The sequence below is a fragment of the Anguilla rostrata genome, chromosome 3 (genome assembly GCF_018555375.3).
Source record: "Anguilla rostrata isolate EN2019 chromosome 3, ASM1855537v3, whole genome shotgun sequence".
Taxonomy (NCBI): domain Eukaryota; kingdom Metazoa; phylum Chordata; class Actinopteri; order Anguilliformes; family Anguillidae; genus Anguilla; species Anguilla rostrata.
Genome location: NC_057935.1, coordinates 63,009,852 through 63,024,983, shown reverse-complemented (window position 1 = coordinate 63,024,983; position 15,132 = coordinate 63,009,852). Strand labels below are relative to the sequence as shown.

General features: G+C 40.6%; 2 protein-coding genes across 4 annotated transcripts; both read right to left on the bottom strand.

The window, feature by feature from the left end:
* Nucleotides 1-1,605: 1,605 nt before the first annotated feature.
* Nucleotides 1,606-4,812, bottom strand: slc25a5 (solute carrier family 25 member 5). The gene is made up of 4 exons (XM_064329239.1): nucleotides 4,600-4,812; nucleotides 2,585-3,071; nucleotides 2,209-2,349; nucleotides 1,606-2,054 (listed from the first exon to the last, which is right to left on the bottom strand). The coding sequence occupies exons 1-4, from the start codon at nucleotides 4,708-4,710 to the stop codon at nucleotides 1,897-1,899; spliced, it is 897 nt and encodes a 298-aa protein (XP_064185309.1). The 5' UTR covers nucleotides 4,711-4,812; the 3' UTR covers nucleotides 1,606-1,896.
* Nucleotides 4,813-5,487: 675 nt separating this feature from the next.
* Nucleotides 5,488-14,633, bottom strand: slc25a43 (solute carrier family 25 member 43). 3 transcript variants are annotated; one of them, XM_064329236.1, is made up of 5 exons: nucleotides 14,197-14,633; nucleotides 12,595-12,836; nucleotides 11,875-12,047; nucleotides 8,325-8,459; nucleotides 5,488-6,638 (listed from the first exon to the last, which is right to left on the bottom strand). In XM_064329236.1, the coding sequence occupies exons 1-5, from the start codon at nucleotides 14,466-14,468 to the stop codon at nucleotides 6,426-6,428; spliced, it is 1,035 nt and encodes a 344-aa protein (XP_064185306.1). In that variant the 5' UTR covers nucleotides 14,469-14,633; the 3' UTR covers nucleotides 5,488-6,425. The 3 variants fall into 3 exon arrangements, with proteins under 3 accessions (XP_064185306.1, XP_064185308.1, XP_064185307.1); XM_064329238.1 differs by having other exon boundaries at nucleotides 12,595-12,957; nucleotides 14,197-14,336; XM_064329237.1 differs by lacking the exon at nucleotides 14,197-14,633 and adding an exon at nucleotides 13,143-13,725.
* Nucleotides 14,634-15,132: the final 499 nt, after the last annotated feature.

Below are 15,132 nucleotides of genomic sequence, written 5' to 3'. Positions count from 1 at the left end.
TTCGTTAGGTGCCAGTTCAGATCAGTCATGTTTGCAAACTCCAATCTATTCAGTTTGCACTCGTGGAACAGAAATCTTGATTCTCATGCACCTTAACTGATATTGACACAAGAACACATGAATATAAAGAAAAAAGTTCATTATTCATTGTTAAGGACCACAATGCTCCATCGCTCCACTTGGTCAAAACTTTTTTTTTTTTCTTGTTTGTGCACATCTGACACACGACCACACTATTTTTGGATGAAAAATAATAAAGGCAGCAAACAAATGGAAAATTGTTTGATACTTTACATTTCTACTATAGTTTGTGTTTCTCAGGGTAAGGTCAGTCTTGCATAGCCTGCAATCCTTTGAGTTGTAGAACACCAGTTAAGTGTAAAGAACCAAACACAATGGCAGTTTGTGCACAAATACAGTCCCACACACACTAGCAGCAGTCTATTGTGGGACTACATTCAAGCACAAACTGACATTGTGTTTGGTTTGTACCAACAGAAACGGTAGATGCGCTTTTTTTCCCCCTGTGCCGCCCCAGGTTTTTAATGGAACTTTAATGGAAATCTCAAAATTAAAGAACTCTGTTTCAAGATTTGCATTTTGCTTAAGAACACAGGCCTTGCCTGCCGTATAACCATAATGCAATGCAGTACGCAGAGAATCAAAACATAAAAACATTGCTCCAATGCTGCACAGCCAGCAACCGATTGAAAGGTTAGAGGACAACAGCGCAAAATGAAGGAACTTTCAGATCGATGAATCGTTGAACCATCAGCAAGTGCATAAAAACATGGCCTAGAGCAGTGGAATGTCCACAAAATCCACTTAGGCACAATAACATTGAACTAGCAGACTTGTTTCAAGGTTAAAGTCCCCGTAGAGCACTTACACATTACCTTACCAGTCACAGAAGGCTGCACAGGAGATAAGGCAAGTATTTTTAGAATAGAGTATAATCCACGTCATGCAACTGCTAATCCAACTTGGCTTTCATAGCCACCAGGGGATGTTACAACCCAGGGGACTCAATTTCTTAAAAAGTATGATTCAGAATTTGTGAACACCAACATCTGAAACTTAACTGGGACCCTGCCCATAGAAGGGGCGGGGGGCGGAAGGGGAGAACTTTTTTTTTTTCTCCAAGGCTAGGACAAACCCGCTTCCCTTCAACAGACCACATAGTAAAGTGTGATCTGGTTAGGAGCATTTTACACAGACACACGCGTCTCATGACTACGTAATAAGACTTGTCACTTCCAATCAGCTCTCAGGCATTTCAGGTAAAGACATTTTACAAGCAGCATGGATGAGCTTTAGACCCGAGCACACCAGTCATGTGACAGATGACAGTAGCCCAGCCTTAGACCTTCACAGCTTACTTTGGCTGAGGCCCAGTGCCAACCGAGCAGGACAAGCACGCTCTCAATTTACATCTCCAACATTCCACACACCAGCTGGGCCTCCAGTGTAAATCAAACCAAGAGACTTAAGCAAGTCAGCATACTTAATGGTGAACCCCTCTTCATTCACAGCCTGGAAGCTTATCGCCACACCCCATTGATGCATTGGTGCAAAAATAATGACAGCTCGCCACACAACTGAAAGTAGGTTCAATCAGAAGGGTAAATTTATTAAAGTATGGACTAAAACAGACTGGCAGGATGAAAGGTAGACGCTTTTGTTCCCAAAAGGGTTGTGGGAATGACATTCTGATGGAAGAAAACCGACCGAAAGTAGGGCAAAAGAAAAATACATGACATTCCCCCTGTGCAACTAGTAGTGAACACTAGTTGGTCCCTATAAATAAGGCGGAATTTTGACAGTCCTTCCAAATGTACAAGATATGTTACAGTTAACACCATTCGACAACATTAATGGCGGACATACAAAACGGTTTTACATGACCTTCTTGAGTTCGTCATACAAGACCAACACAAAGGCACCACCCATGCCTCTGAGAACATTAGACCAGGCTCCCTTGAAGAAGGCCTTGCCACCCTCATCACGGGCAATTTTCTTCCAGCAGTCAATTGTGCCGGTGTACATGATGTCAGCTGGTAGAGAGGGGGGAGAAAAACACATTGGTCAATTTACAACACCAGTCAAAAAGGTGTAACTGTACAGAGTAAGCGTGCCGGGCACTTCCAGAGCTACACACAAGGAATACAAGAGATGGAACAGTTCCCGTAGCTTTAGGATTGCGCTCACCTCCTTTGCGGCCGGACTGCATCATCATACGACGACGAACGGTGTCAAAGGGGTAGGACGTGAGGCCAGCGACTGCAGTGACCGTCTGAGCGATCATCCAGCTTACTACGATGTGAGTGTTCTTGGGATCTGGCATCATACCTGAATTGAAAAACGGATAAAATTTCAACCAACTGCATGGAAACGGAAAAGGAAAGCTTGACAATTTTCATATAAATGGTTTCTCAACACATGCACTGAATGGATTACTTTAGAAAGAGAATTTAGACATGCGATTCCCGTGAGGGCCATAAGAGATCCACCGATAACGCTATCTACCATGGGATTACAAGGCTGTGGCAATGCTGTAATCAACGGGTCAACAGTTGAAAAGTACCTTTAGCGGTGTCATAGATGCCGAAGTAGGCAGCCCTGTAGATGATAATGCCCTGGACTGAAACATTGAAGCCCTGGTACAGGCCCTTCAAACCGTCAGACCTGAACACTTTCACCAAACAGTTGCCCAAACCGGAGAACTCCCTCTCGGCGCCGCTTTTGCCAACGTCGGCAGCCAGCCTGGTTCTGGCGAAGTCGAGGGGGTAGACGAAGCACAGAGAGGTGGCACCAGCAGCACCGCCGGAGGCCAGGTTACCAGCAAAGTACCGCCAGAACTGGGTATGCTTGTCAACGCCATCTAGGAAGACCTTCTTGTACTTGTCTTTGAAGGCGAAGTTGAGGGCCTGGGTGGGGAAGTATCTGATGACGTTGGCCAGGTTTCCTCTCCAGAATGACAGGAAACCCTGTTCCTTAGGAATGCGGACCACACAGTCCATAATTCCCTTGTACTGCATGTCCACGGTGATCTGTTTGCTGGCATGCTGTACCTGTATTCCAAAAAGAAAACAAGATGACGTGAATCCATAAAGACCTAGGCTACGTGGTTGATTAAACAAGCAATGCATTTTCACAGAGATGTGCCAATGTATCCAATCAGCCTTTTAGTTCAATTTTAGATTTAAATTACACAGACCACCTGCTCTGCATTTGAAGCTATATGTAAACGTTCAGAACAAGTCTGCGGGGGACAAATTATCTGAGAAGTGGCATGGGATAAAGGTCTGGCAGGCCGAGTCCCGGAGAATCTTCGAAAAAACAAACGAGATACTATCAAGTAGTTTATATTTCTCATCATAACACTAACGCAAATCTGCAAACCTAGAACATGTCAAACGGAAAGGCCATAACTGAATGGCAAGAAAACCAAATGTCACAACCTTCAAAAACGACCATCAACACAATTCGCTAGCATTGCTGTATCCAAAACTATAAACCCAAATCAATTTTTCAATTTTATCCATACTGAAATGCAGCCATTCCATTCAGGCAAATCACTAATGCCCGCAACCACTTTGAAACTTCATTTCCGATTTTACCGCTAATGCTAGCCAATCCTCGCTAGGCCCTAGCGCGGCGAGGCCTACCCTTGTCGCGACCTTGGCACCGCAGACGGAAGATATTGCCACATTTCTGATTGCTTGTTCTCCGAACCGCCCCCGAACACTTATTCTCACAATGATACTGTATTGATAAAGTCAGATTTCTTCAAAGCGTGCTACTAACGTTAGCTAGCTAGTTTCTAAAGTTGCGTTGCCGGCCAACCAGAGCCAAGTCAACCAATGTCAATGAACCTTCGAAAGTACGCATACAAGCACGGTCAGATTTATTGGCAACTACCAACCCCTCTGTGATAAAGCTAGAGTAATTAATAAGGTTAACATTACTTACCTAATTGGTAATGATTGGGATATGTTAATAAGAGCCCCGCTGCACAAGGTAACGAATACACTTTCTAAAAAAATTGACTGCCTTCAAAAAAGGACCGAAACAAAACGGCCGTAGATAAGTAATGTTAACTTATCCAGTGAGAATATAGCTAGCACATTAGCATCAGCCAACGTTACACGTGCAGTCATGAAAAGGATAACGTAAGCCAGCTAGATAAAGACTTGATAATGGGAAATCCAAGACATTGCCAACCAATCGACAACAAACAATAGATTAATACAAAAGATAGTTAAAGTAGTTGAAGTGGCCAATCATCTTCATTTTGTGCCAAGCCCAATCGCCTTGGCACCAACAATGGATCGTGTAATGTTAGCTTCGTAGCTAACCTCTTATATAACAAGACCTAGCTTGCTATCTCCAATCATTTCCAGTGAATGATCGTTGACTTTGCTCTGCCGACGAAAATCAAACGCCGAATTAACCATTTGGCCAAATTTTAAAAACACAAATGTAGCAAACTAGATTTATTCCGCGAAAGATAGCCAATTATTGAGATAATGAATCTAGATGCCACTAAACTCCATCGTTAGTCCAAGTCAGATAAAGTTACTAGAGATATCGCGTTACCTGAAGAAGAAGCTTGACTCTCTCGATGGGGGCAACAGCTGTTTTGGAAATGGCAGCAGCAATACCACCGGCCAAGAAGTCCTTGGCAAATGAAACCACGGCGTCACTCATCTTCTACTGTGGGCAAGGTGGCGTTGTTTCTGGCGGACAATGCTGAGCAGCCGTGACACTCGGGTACTACGGCGGTGCAGTCGAAATGGCCGATTGTTTCGAGGAGTACGGCTTTAATGCGAACATGCTCGCGAGACAAAACGGGAATTCGGTGGATGACGTTAAATTTTGGACTACGTCATATGACGCCAAGAAGATCTATTGTTCCATTATGTAAGGTATGAAGGAGGTTTTGAATGATTAGATATGAATAATACTTTCAAGGTGAAATGGCTAAATAATTGTTTTAAAATGTCCGGATTTGGTATTTTATATTTAAGAAAGAGGGAGGTCTACGATATGTATTAAGTTGTAATTACTCAATTGCTTAATTACCTCTAAACTTACCAATATGAAACACAGAGCATATTAATGTAAAGAATAAATCCACATACAATCTACTATTGTAAATGGTTTTAAGTTTATTAACACATCTAAAGACAGTGCTCATCTGTGAATGAATATAAGGGAGAGAAGAGAAAAGAGCTTATGTAGATATTGAAGTCTGGCCCAGGTGAGCCACAGTGCGGCATTTGTTTTTCCCCATAAAATCAGCAATTAATTCAGACTCTAAAAATGAGCTAAACAATGTAATCAACTGGTTTAATGTATCTATTAAGAGCCGAGTAACAATGGAAACTAGACCCTGAAATTCTCCAGGACCTGGGGTAGGGACTCCTGTAATACAACCTACTTTAGCAGTGCACATTAAATGACTGGGAAACATACAAGAAATCATTCAATGCACATTTGTTTTTAATACACATATGGAAAGACACCTTTTTTCCTAAACGTAAATACATAAAAACATCATATGACAAACAGTAATTGTATTTTCCTTAAAATTTCAATGGAGTGGTCTCTCACATTGCCACATGTCTAGGTTTCTAGACATGTGGCAAAGTGCTTTTGGCATCTGATTGGCACTGCATTTCAGGAATGAAAAAAAGCCTTCTCTTGAATAAACACTAACTAAATCATGAGATAATTATCTTGTTTCTAAATGCATATGATCAAGATAAAGATTTACCACACAAATTTGCTTGTAAAGATTTAAATGACAAGGCACATAGATGTGTGCATCAAACAAAATAGTTTGCTATTTGCAGCAAGGATTTGCATTAAGGCATTCAACATAATTCCAGCAATAATTCTGCAGACAATCTATCTCTAGCAGCATAGGTCAGTGCTTCATTTTCCTGTATCTTATCCTTCATTTTGGATGTGCTTGGAACCTAACCATGCCATAATACTATGCATTATGCACTCCCTGTAGTTGAATGAATAAAGATAATTCATACAAATGTTTCATCAAGTTTAGAGAATGGTACTGCAAGTTATTGTCTGATCACAAACTTACTTCAAAGTATGTACTGCTGAGTATGTCAAGTTGCTGTGTAATGCTTTGCCACTTGCAAATACAATATGGCATGAGGAACACAAATTTCTTAACAACTGTACCAATTGCATCATGTACTGCCCAAGGTAATCCATGGACACAAGGTGTGCAAGTAAACATCTGCACCAAAAATGGCTTCTCAATCAAGAAGCAGTATCCTCCCCCAAGTTGTCCAACAGGGATTTCTGTTCCATTTGGGGAGTCATAGGCAGGCTGAGCTGATGATTCCTTCTGCTGGCATTCAGCAGTTCAGGGCCTCAGGGGCTGGAGGCCTGTGTCACCACCGGTTGTCAATGGTTGACTGTTTTGCACAGAAGTTCCTGTTCCTCAGGTACCTCTTCACTTCCTCTAACTCTGACGGGCCCAGGCTCTGGTCCACTCCCGGGGTGAGCTGGTAGCTCAGCGGAGACACGATGTAGCCATTGCGATACAGGCAGACTTGCTTGCACATCTCAAAGCAGCTAAAGAGCAGGCCAAAGTAGGGGACAATCTGAAGAGACAAAAACATCCAGATATTCATCTATGTTATGTGTAACTGGTGACTTGACTTTTTTTCTATTAGTTTAGTTTATGATTTTTGACAAGTATTAATGACTTTTAGCATTCACATCCTTGTTTTTTCACACTTAAGATATGAACTTTACATGTCCTGCCTTGATGGACCTGTAAGTCACTCTAGAAAGTATCTGTCAATGAATAAATCATAAAATTGTAGTATAATTTTATATGCAAGTCAAAGCATCTGCTCTAGTTTCTATTTGATGGTCTACATGAGGGAAGACAGTCCAATTATATTTCCTGTAAAGAAGATTTTTGAGACTGGTACCATTACAGTGAGAAAATCCCACCCAAAGGTAAAAATGAAACACTACAGAATTTATGTTAATATTTTTGAGCCAACTAAAAAATTTAATTTAACAAACAATGTTCTTTCTAGAGGGACACAGCGTACTAACACACTTGCAAAGAATGTGGTCTCGCGTTATTACATAGAACGCCGCAAGGTGACATGTTGTCAGTGTAAAGCAGTTTGAACAGTCCAAAACTTTGAAATTCTTCTGACGGAATCAGAATACATATGCAGTGCATTAGGCCAGAATTAATTCAAAAGTTTATTTAATCAATCTCTATGATAAAGAACAAACAAATTTATGTACCTCTGACATAAATACAAAAATGATTACACATATTCCTTTTTTTTTTTTTGCTATATCCGGATTCTTGTAACTATGTTTGCATAATAAAACAAGATAGGACACAGGGCATAAAGTATTTGGACCTAGTTAAAAGGGATACCTTTTTGGCATTGTTTACCATCAAGCTCTGTGTAAACCTTTTCCCAAACAATGCAAAACTGGATTCATGCACACAATATCCATGAGCAAAAAAACGTCTTCAACCATTCCATTCAAGGGCGAGGCCAGTAATGTCTTTACTCTGGTAGGTTGCACGGTAACCAAGATACACCTACAAGGAAACCTGTTTAGCTTCATCTGAGAGAATTGTGGGGTTTCTGGGTGCGGCTGTGTCTGCCTCGCTTACATTCCACTGCGCTCTGAACCGGCTACAGCCTCAGGGGAACAGGGTGAGCCATTTTCCCAGTTCCACTTATCTACTTGCCCAGTTTGGGAGCATTAGTGTAAATAAAAATATATTTATCACTTCAGTGACATTTTGTTTTAGAATGAAATATTTTCCATTCAGTGGTGCATCTTGGCAGTGGAATGGAATTTTGCCTGCTTACAAGACTTTTATGAAATTACTCTTAAGTTTTTGTGCATATCCCAGGTGTATGAAATGATGAATTCTAACTGTTTGGAAATTTAATTCGCAATCATGTTCATATGATTAGCATAAGGAAACAGCCATGAACAAATACAGATAAGAAAAAAATGATGAATTCTGAAATGTTTGTGGAAACGTTCTTACACACACAGTTCACGATCAAATGTGATCTCATGCATGTTTTGTGAATGAGGCCAAATATACAAAAAAATTTAAAAATGATAAAATCTGTGGATGTGACAGTTCCTATTGCTAACATGTTTTAGGGCCATGAGAGCATGCTGTAAAATACTGTAGAATACAACCAAAAACTGACTGAAGCTTTATATATCAGATATTGAAATATCACCAGTGAATGGTACCTAAGAGACGAGACAACTCCAAGCCATACCTTGATCATGTTGGCAGTAAGGCCACTCCACAGAGACAGAATGCCCTTGTTTTTGATGACCTGTCGGAAGCAGTCGAGCGTGCCGCTAAAATGGACATCAGCCCCGCCACAGTGTGGCAGCAGAGCATTCTGGGCCTGGAGGACAGAGGAAAATTGCCCATCAGTGTGCGACAGGCTTGGAACTTCACCTTAAAGCAGTGGTTCCCAAGCCTGTCCTTGGGTACCACCAACCAAATCTAGGTATTTACATGACATTGCAGGCATTTAGTGGACACTCTTATCCAGAATGACTTACATAGCTTTTTACATATTATCCATCTATACAGCTGAATATTTACTAAAGCAATTCAGGTCAAGTACCTTGCTCAAGGTTACAATGGCAGTGTCCTACCTAGGAATCAAATCTGCAACCTTTGGATCACAAGCCCAGTTCCTTTACCATTGTACTACATTGCCACCCAAGCCCTTGATTAGTTTCATCAGGTGAGCTTGAGGTGGAACTTCAAATACTTGGATCTGGTTGGGGGTACCTGAAGGGAGGTTTGGGACCTATAGAGGAAGCAGCTGTAAGGTACTATCATGGCCTATGGTACTTTGGAAGGATGAACACACTCCAATAATCAAAAAGGCTCAGGAACTGACACAAGGAGTGCCATAAACCTAATTACATATATTTGCATGTGTTGTACCTAATTGTCTTTCCATTATAGAAAAGTGACTTAACAACAGCTTTGTGTAATACTGATTAGTACTTTCGCTTGAGCATGTTAAAGCATTAAATGTACAATTCTTCAAATATTGGAAGACTTGCATGACCAAACAGTTGCAATCTGTCAGATTAAAAACAGAAATGGTTTTTGAATGAGCAATAGAATGAATACCTGGCATCATTGTACTACGAGCCTGCACTACTGGTCTTCAGGGAGATTTAATTCTGCAATATAGCCTACTCTTTACTTTCTTCCATTCACAATGCAAATTGGGTGTAGAGTATCGTAATCACCCTCCCTTAGAGGCATTGTCAACACAATGATTCACTGCTCACCCTGACTCACTGTTGGTACAAGTAATGATGCCTATTGTCCTTCACAGAACATTTGGATTGCTTCAGCAGAATGTACTTAAAGACTGGTTCCTTCCACAGCATCTTCTGCTAAAACAACCAAAGCAATTCTGTAATTAGCAGGTGGGGCTTGTCAGACAGTTGTTGGTGTGTGATGATAATAGTCCTATTGCGCTAAACACAGGGTAACTGTCATTGGCTGTAACAGTGCTGTGGTTACTGGGAAGGGGGGGCACAACTGTGAATCTTGAGTGTCTACATAGTGAATGTTCATGCTGAGAACCATTCTTGTATTTTTAAATGCTATTTTTATACACTGCAGCTCAGATGTTTTCTCTTTCCCTTTTTTGACAAGGGTAACAAATGGGCAGACATGTGACAAACACACGAGGGGGGGGGGGGTCTATTCTTTATCATTCCCTTTTATGGTTCAAGTCCACTGGGCAGTGCAGGTTTTGAAAAGTACTTCCAAGTCACGAGCTTGTCTAACCACGCTACACTAATTCCAGTGCCACCAATTGTGACTGCTGGCAAGTGCCCCTCCCCCATGGAAAATGGGCCCCTATCTCACAAGGACTGCAGTGTCTGTTTAGGAAACACAAAACTAGCCCAAGAGTCACACTCACAGGCAGAGCCTTCCACATCACATACTGTACTATATATAGGGCCAGCTGAAACAACCTTCGTAAGAAACATTTAGAAAACCACCTATCAACCTCAAGAAGAATTAAATATTCATTCACTTATTCAAATAATTAAAAAAAATAAATGTTCTTTACCACCACTGTGCTATGTAAGGAATAGCTAAGGTTAAACATTATTTTTGTAGATATAGGCTAATAATTATGTGAGGCAAAATGAACAAAAACACCTTTCTCTGCAAATTCTGTTTAACTTTTTGAAATTAAAATCCCCCAAAATGTCTTCCCTACAACAATGCAAAGCAAATCATGCATAGTACATTGCAACAAACCCAATATGAATTTGTAATATAGAATGCACACTTTGTCTAGTGAGTTTTTTGTCATGCAAGATTGGCGAACGTTGGACAAAACTTTCTTTGGAGAATACGGCTTTCTACGACAGGAACAGACCTACATATTTGAAATTAGTTCAATTTCTAACTGCTTTCAGTAGTTCATATGCTTTCTAGTCATATGATCTACAGTTTTGAACTTCTGCTATGGTTGCTGCATTTGGTCCCTCAGAGTTCCTTCTGCTGGATAGGAGTGTGTTTCTGTCTAATGTCTCCTGTTGTGTCAGCTCCACTGTGATTATTGTTTCAAAACAGTATCCAGGTCCACACGGTTGCAGATGCATTTCATTGTACTGTTTTTCATCTCTAATTGTGACAATTTTTTTTTTTACAAATACTGCCATAAGATTTTATTGTCATCAGATTTGACCATAACCAAGGCGCTAGTGTGCCACTTGTGTGGTTTGTTGAACTTTAGGGATGGTATCCATATTACTGAATGTCAGCACTGGACCCTGAGCAAGGTCCACATTCTCAGCTGCCCCAGCACCTTCAGGCCTATGAATAGACCACCGAATGCAGGCAAAGTATTCTTCATTCACACCTGCCATTCACAATCCTGTTGTTCCTCCACTAACGGTTTTCACTGCTGATGTTGATAAGGACCCCTACCACACATGTTCCATCATTACAGTAAGGTATTGTTACGTGTAGTCCTGTAAGGCTTAATTATAATACTGCACAGTTGTGGTAGCAATCAATTATTTTGTTGATGCATACAAATTCTATATTAATTTAATTTCATAGACTAACCTCTATAGTTAATTGAACAACTATATATTTCTTGTCTATTCGTCTTTTTTATTCCCTTAGTTCCAACTCTATTGTTGTTTATCCTATGCATTCTTGTGTAACTATTTATGAATTGGCGCCAGCTCATAAGAGATGATCGACTGAACATAATCAGGCAATAACCAGATGAAAATGAGCATGCCAAAGAAGAACAAGTGGCTGGAGAATTAAAAGCAAATAAATACTTCTGAAATAAAGAAACTGCATGCAACAAACTGGCATTATGTACTGGTTTTTGACAGTTCTAAATCATCTAAAAGGTGCCCCTGGTATGAGAGTCACCCTTGCTATTATGATTGCTGCAGTAATACGCTGGTGCTAGTGTGCCCTCTCCTGGACTGATCTTGTATATTAATCAATTCCCACGTAAAACATTCACAACATGAGTTTTCCAGCATTCCCATATAATAAACTCAACCCTTTGAATAATAGGTCTTTTTGGAATGCTTTTTCCAACATTCTAAATCAGTGTTCTCCATTGAACCCCATTGCTTTCGATTACTAGTAGTGATTGTGACATCAGCATTACAATGCTCCGTTAAGAACATTCTGATTTGTGATGATACACCTTAAAGGGTTAAACCGGCAGGCAGAATACATAATGCTGAACAAAATATACCCTAAACGAAAGTGAACATGTACATGTAAAATGCTCTGACCTGCAGCTTCCTCTTAACTGTCTCAAAGGGGAAAGAGAGGGTCTGGGCCAGCCCTGCGGCCACACAACCGTTGATGAAGTTCTGCAGGGGTGTGAAACGAAAGCTGGGCTCCTGCCACAGATTGTCCAAATTGATGTACACTGCGTAACAGCCCAGGGAGAAAGGAACAGCGCCTGCAGGAACACAATAAAAATCACAGGCTCTGCATTACATTCAGTTATTACAGCCATTACAGGAATACTTTAAATAGTTTAGGGTCAGTTTTACCACTCTACTATCAACATTTACAAAAATAGCAGACCAATGTTTGATTTACACACAGGTGTGAGCACATAGCAGGCATCTACTCAAAGAAATGGGACTGACTTACCCAAATGGCTACAATGTAAATTTGGCTTGGTACACATTCTGTCCCCACCCCCTTCATTAAAACTTAAAATGCCATATCGACTTATATGGTTATGTCAATAAATAATTTATTAATATATCGACCTTCATTTAACCAAGTAGGTTAACTGTGAACTCGGGTCACATTTGCAGTGATGACCCTGGGAATCTAATTGGTCAGCAATAAATAACATTGTGCAGCCAACCAGATGCGGGATGTTAATTAGGTGGCCAGATGCAGAAAGCCAGTTTAAAGAAATTCCCGCCACGTACATATTTATGTATTATTAATAACATAAGGCTTATGATGTTCCACTCAAATGTGAAGCGTACCGATGACTGTCAAAGAGAAACCCCGGTAAAGGGCCTTCAGTCCTTCGCTGTGGACGATGTTGGAGAGGCTGTGCAGAATTCCTCTGTATGTTGGCTGCCGGCAGTTCTGAGCGATGAACCGCGTTTCCACCACTTCCAGCGGGTACGTCACCAGAGCAGCTGCGATTCCAGCCAGCCCACCAGCAGCGATGGCCCTCCACTGCGAGATGTGGCCCAATTCGTCCATGTGCAAGTGGACAATCCTGACCGAACAAATGCATTTTTAAAAGGCGCCAGCACATGGACTTCTTAGAATACCACATCCTGTAGTTTATGCATCCTCCAAAGCCATTGTTTTGAAGTTGTCAAAACGGTTGATGTCAACTAAATTTAACAAAACAAGAAACAGGAAATAAAAATCCAAAACCTCTTGAATAAAAAAAACTTAACTGATTAAGTAACAGTCATTAATACAGTACAAAAACAATATTTTAAAAAAAATCTGAGACCTTTTAACATGGCGAAAGCCGGCCATTATTACACCTTACACAGTAAAAGAATGTATGTACCGGTGCTTTCAGAAGTATAACCCCGTACAACCCTTTTCGTTGAATATACGTTCTACTTGGAGTGTCTGCAGTATTTTTAATTCCGGAGAAGTTACAGTCTTCTTCAATGTCCACTGTTCTAAGTGTAGGCCTACAATTATTAACGAAAACAGAATGACTGCAAACAGGATTATTATGTCACGCTGCACTGGCGTGACTTTCAAGATGTTTTCTCTGGCGTTAAAGATAAGTTTCACGTGTTTCGTAACGTGAGCAGTTTTATGGGTGGAAGACATTGGTAGGAGATCACATTTTTCTCACAATTTATGCAATGGAAAATGACGTTTACTCAGCCATAACTATACCCCCCCAAAACTAATAATTGATATATGAGTTTTAAATAAATCCACGGTAGGTCTGTCCTGTTATTTGCTGACGCACTTATCTGCTGAGCTATTTTACGCCATTTCATTGGACGAGAATGGAAGGTGTGAGTATTTCGTCACGGAACATGAACTACAGTGAACTTAAGAGGAAGTCCGTTTCAAAACACACAGCCAGCAACTAATCTAATAATAATAGGAATAAAACGCAAACTTGAACACATGCGGAAAAACTCGACTAAATCGTGTCCCGAAACTATTTTTTTTATTAGAAACAATACATTTCGCAAGCTACAGGCCAACATTACCGTTAGTTCACGACAGCCATCAGCAAGCCATTTTGCTAGCTAAAAGAAATGTTAACATTAAAATGGTTAGCAGTCTGTTGATACAGGCTAGCGGACAAACACTATCCACGTAAGCCATACATAAACTATTGTTGTTTGACATTTCTAATGCAACTACTGAAATAGCAAACCAGCTTGATAACTCTGAAATGAATGTAGCCAAGCCGAAAGTCTGCAGGCTTGCTAACTAATTTAGCTAGTGGATCTAATACGTTTTCTTAAACGCTTTAAGTTCTTACACGTTTTCACTTCCAAACATCCAGCAATATTTAGCTAGGGCTGGTTTAGAAATGAAGCCAATTAATCTGTTTACAAAGCATTGAACTTTATCAACACTATACTTACTTTTTGTAGGTTGCCAGGTGTATCGCACTGTAAGGGAACAACCGAAGGCATGAAACCATATTTCCTTTCCACAGTGCTCGCAGGCCTTCATTTTGATAAACTAAAAGAAAAGTGTTTAAAAACCCTCTTTTGGAGTGAAATGTCCCAATCTGACTTTTAATCTTCACAACCTCCAAGGGAGACGTGGCTGTTTTGCTGAAGATTCCGGCAAAACCCACGCATAGAAAGCTTTGTGAATTTGTCAGTCTGTCATCCTTTTTGACGGTTGCCATTATTCGGTAACTCAGTTCGAGTGAATAGCCTACAGTAATTTCATCGGAATTTATTGTCTGTAATGAAGTAAATCCAACAAAGTGAATGTTTATCTCGACATCATCTTCTCAGCAGACAACCAGTCATGTTGTCTAAAGAGTTCTTCGAAAGGGGGTGGAGCGTGGGGTGGAGGAGGGATTCGGTTGCAAACAAAACACAGAACTCATGGTCAGAAAATACCTGGAAAATACCTAAGAGTTTGCATTGAGGCCACTCTTTCATACGGTCTGAGTATATCGCCTCTTTTGAAAATGTATGACTATCATATTGTGTCATTTTAAAAAGAACCTTAAAAAGTGACTGAGGCTTATTGTAGGCGTAATTTGACAAATGCGTGTCTGAACTCTTTTGAAGTCTATTTTCATTATGGATAGGTTCCATACAAACTAGGTTACAATGGCATAAACATTTAATGTTTTGTGCACACTAGGCCTGCAAAGACCGGCTGGAAAAGGACAATGGAGCATAACGTGAAACCTGTGTGGACCTGTGAAGCCTGAACGCACTTTGCATATCTCAGAACAGTTGCAAATTGGAGGCAGCGCAGTTCCCAGGCAGTTTCGATGTCTCTAAACGATTTTGTGAAAAAAGCATTACGTGTTTGACCACCAAAATATATGTTAA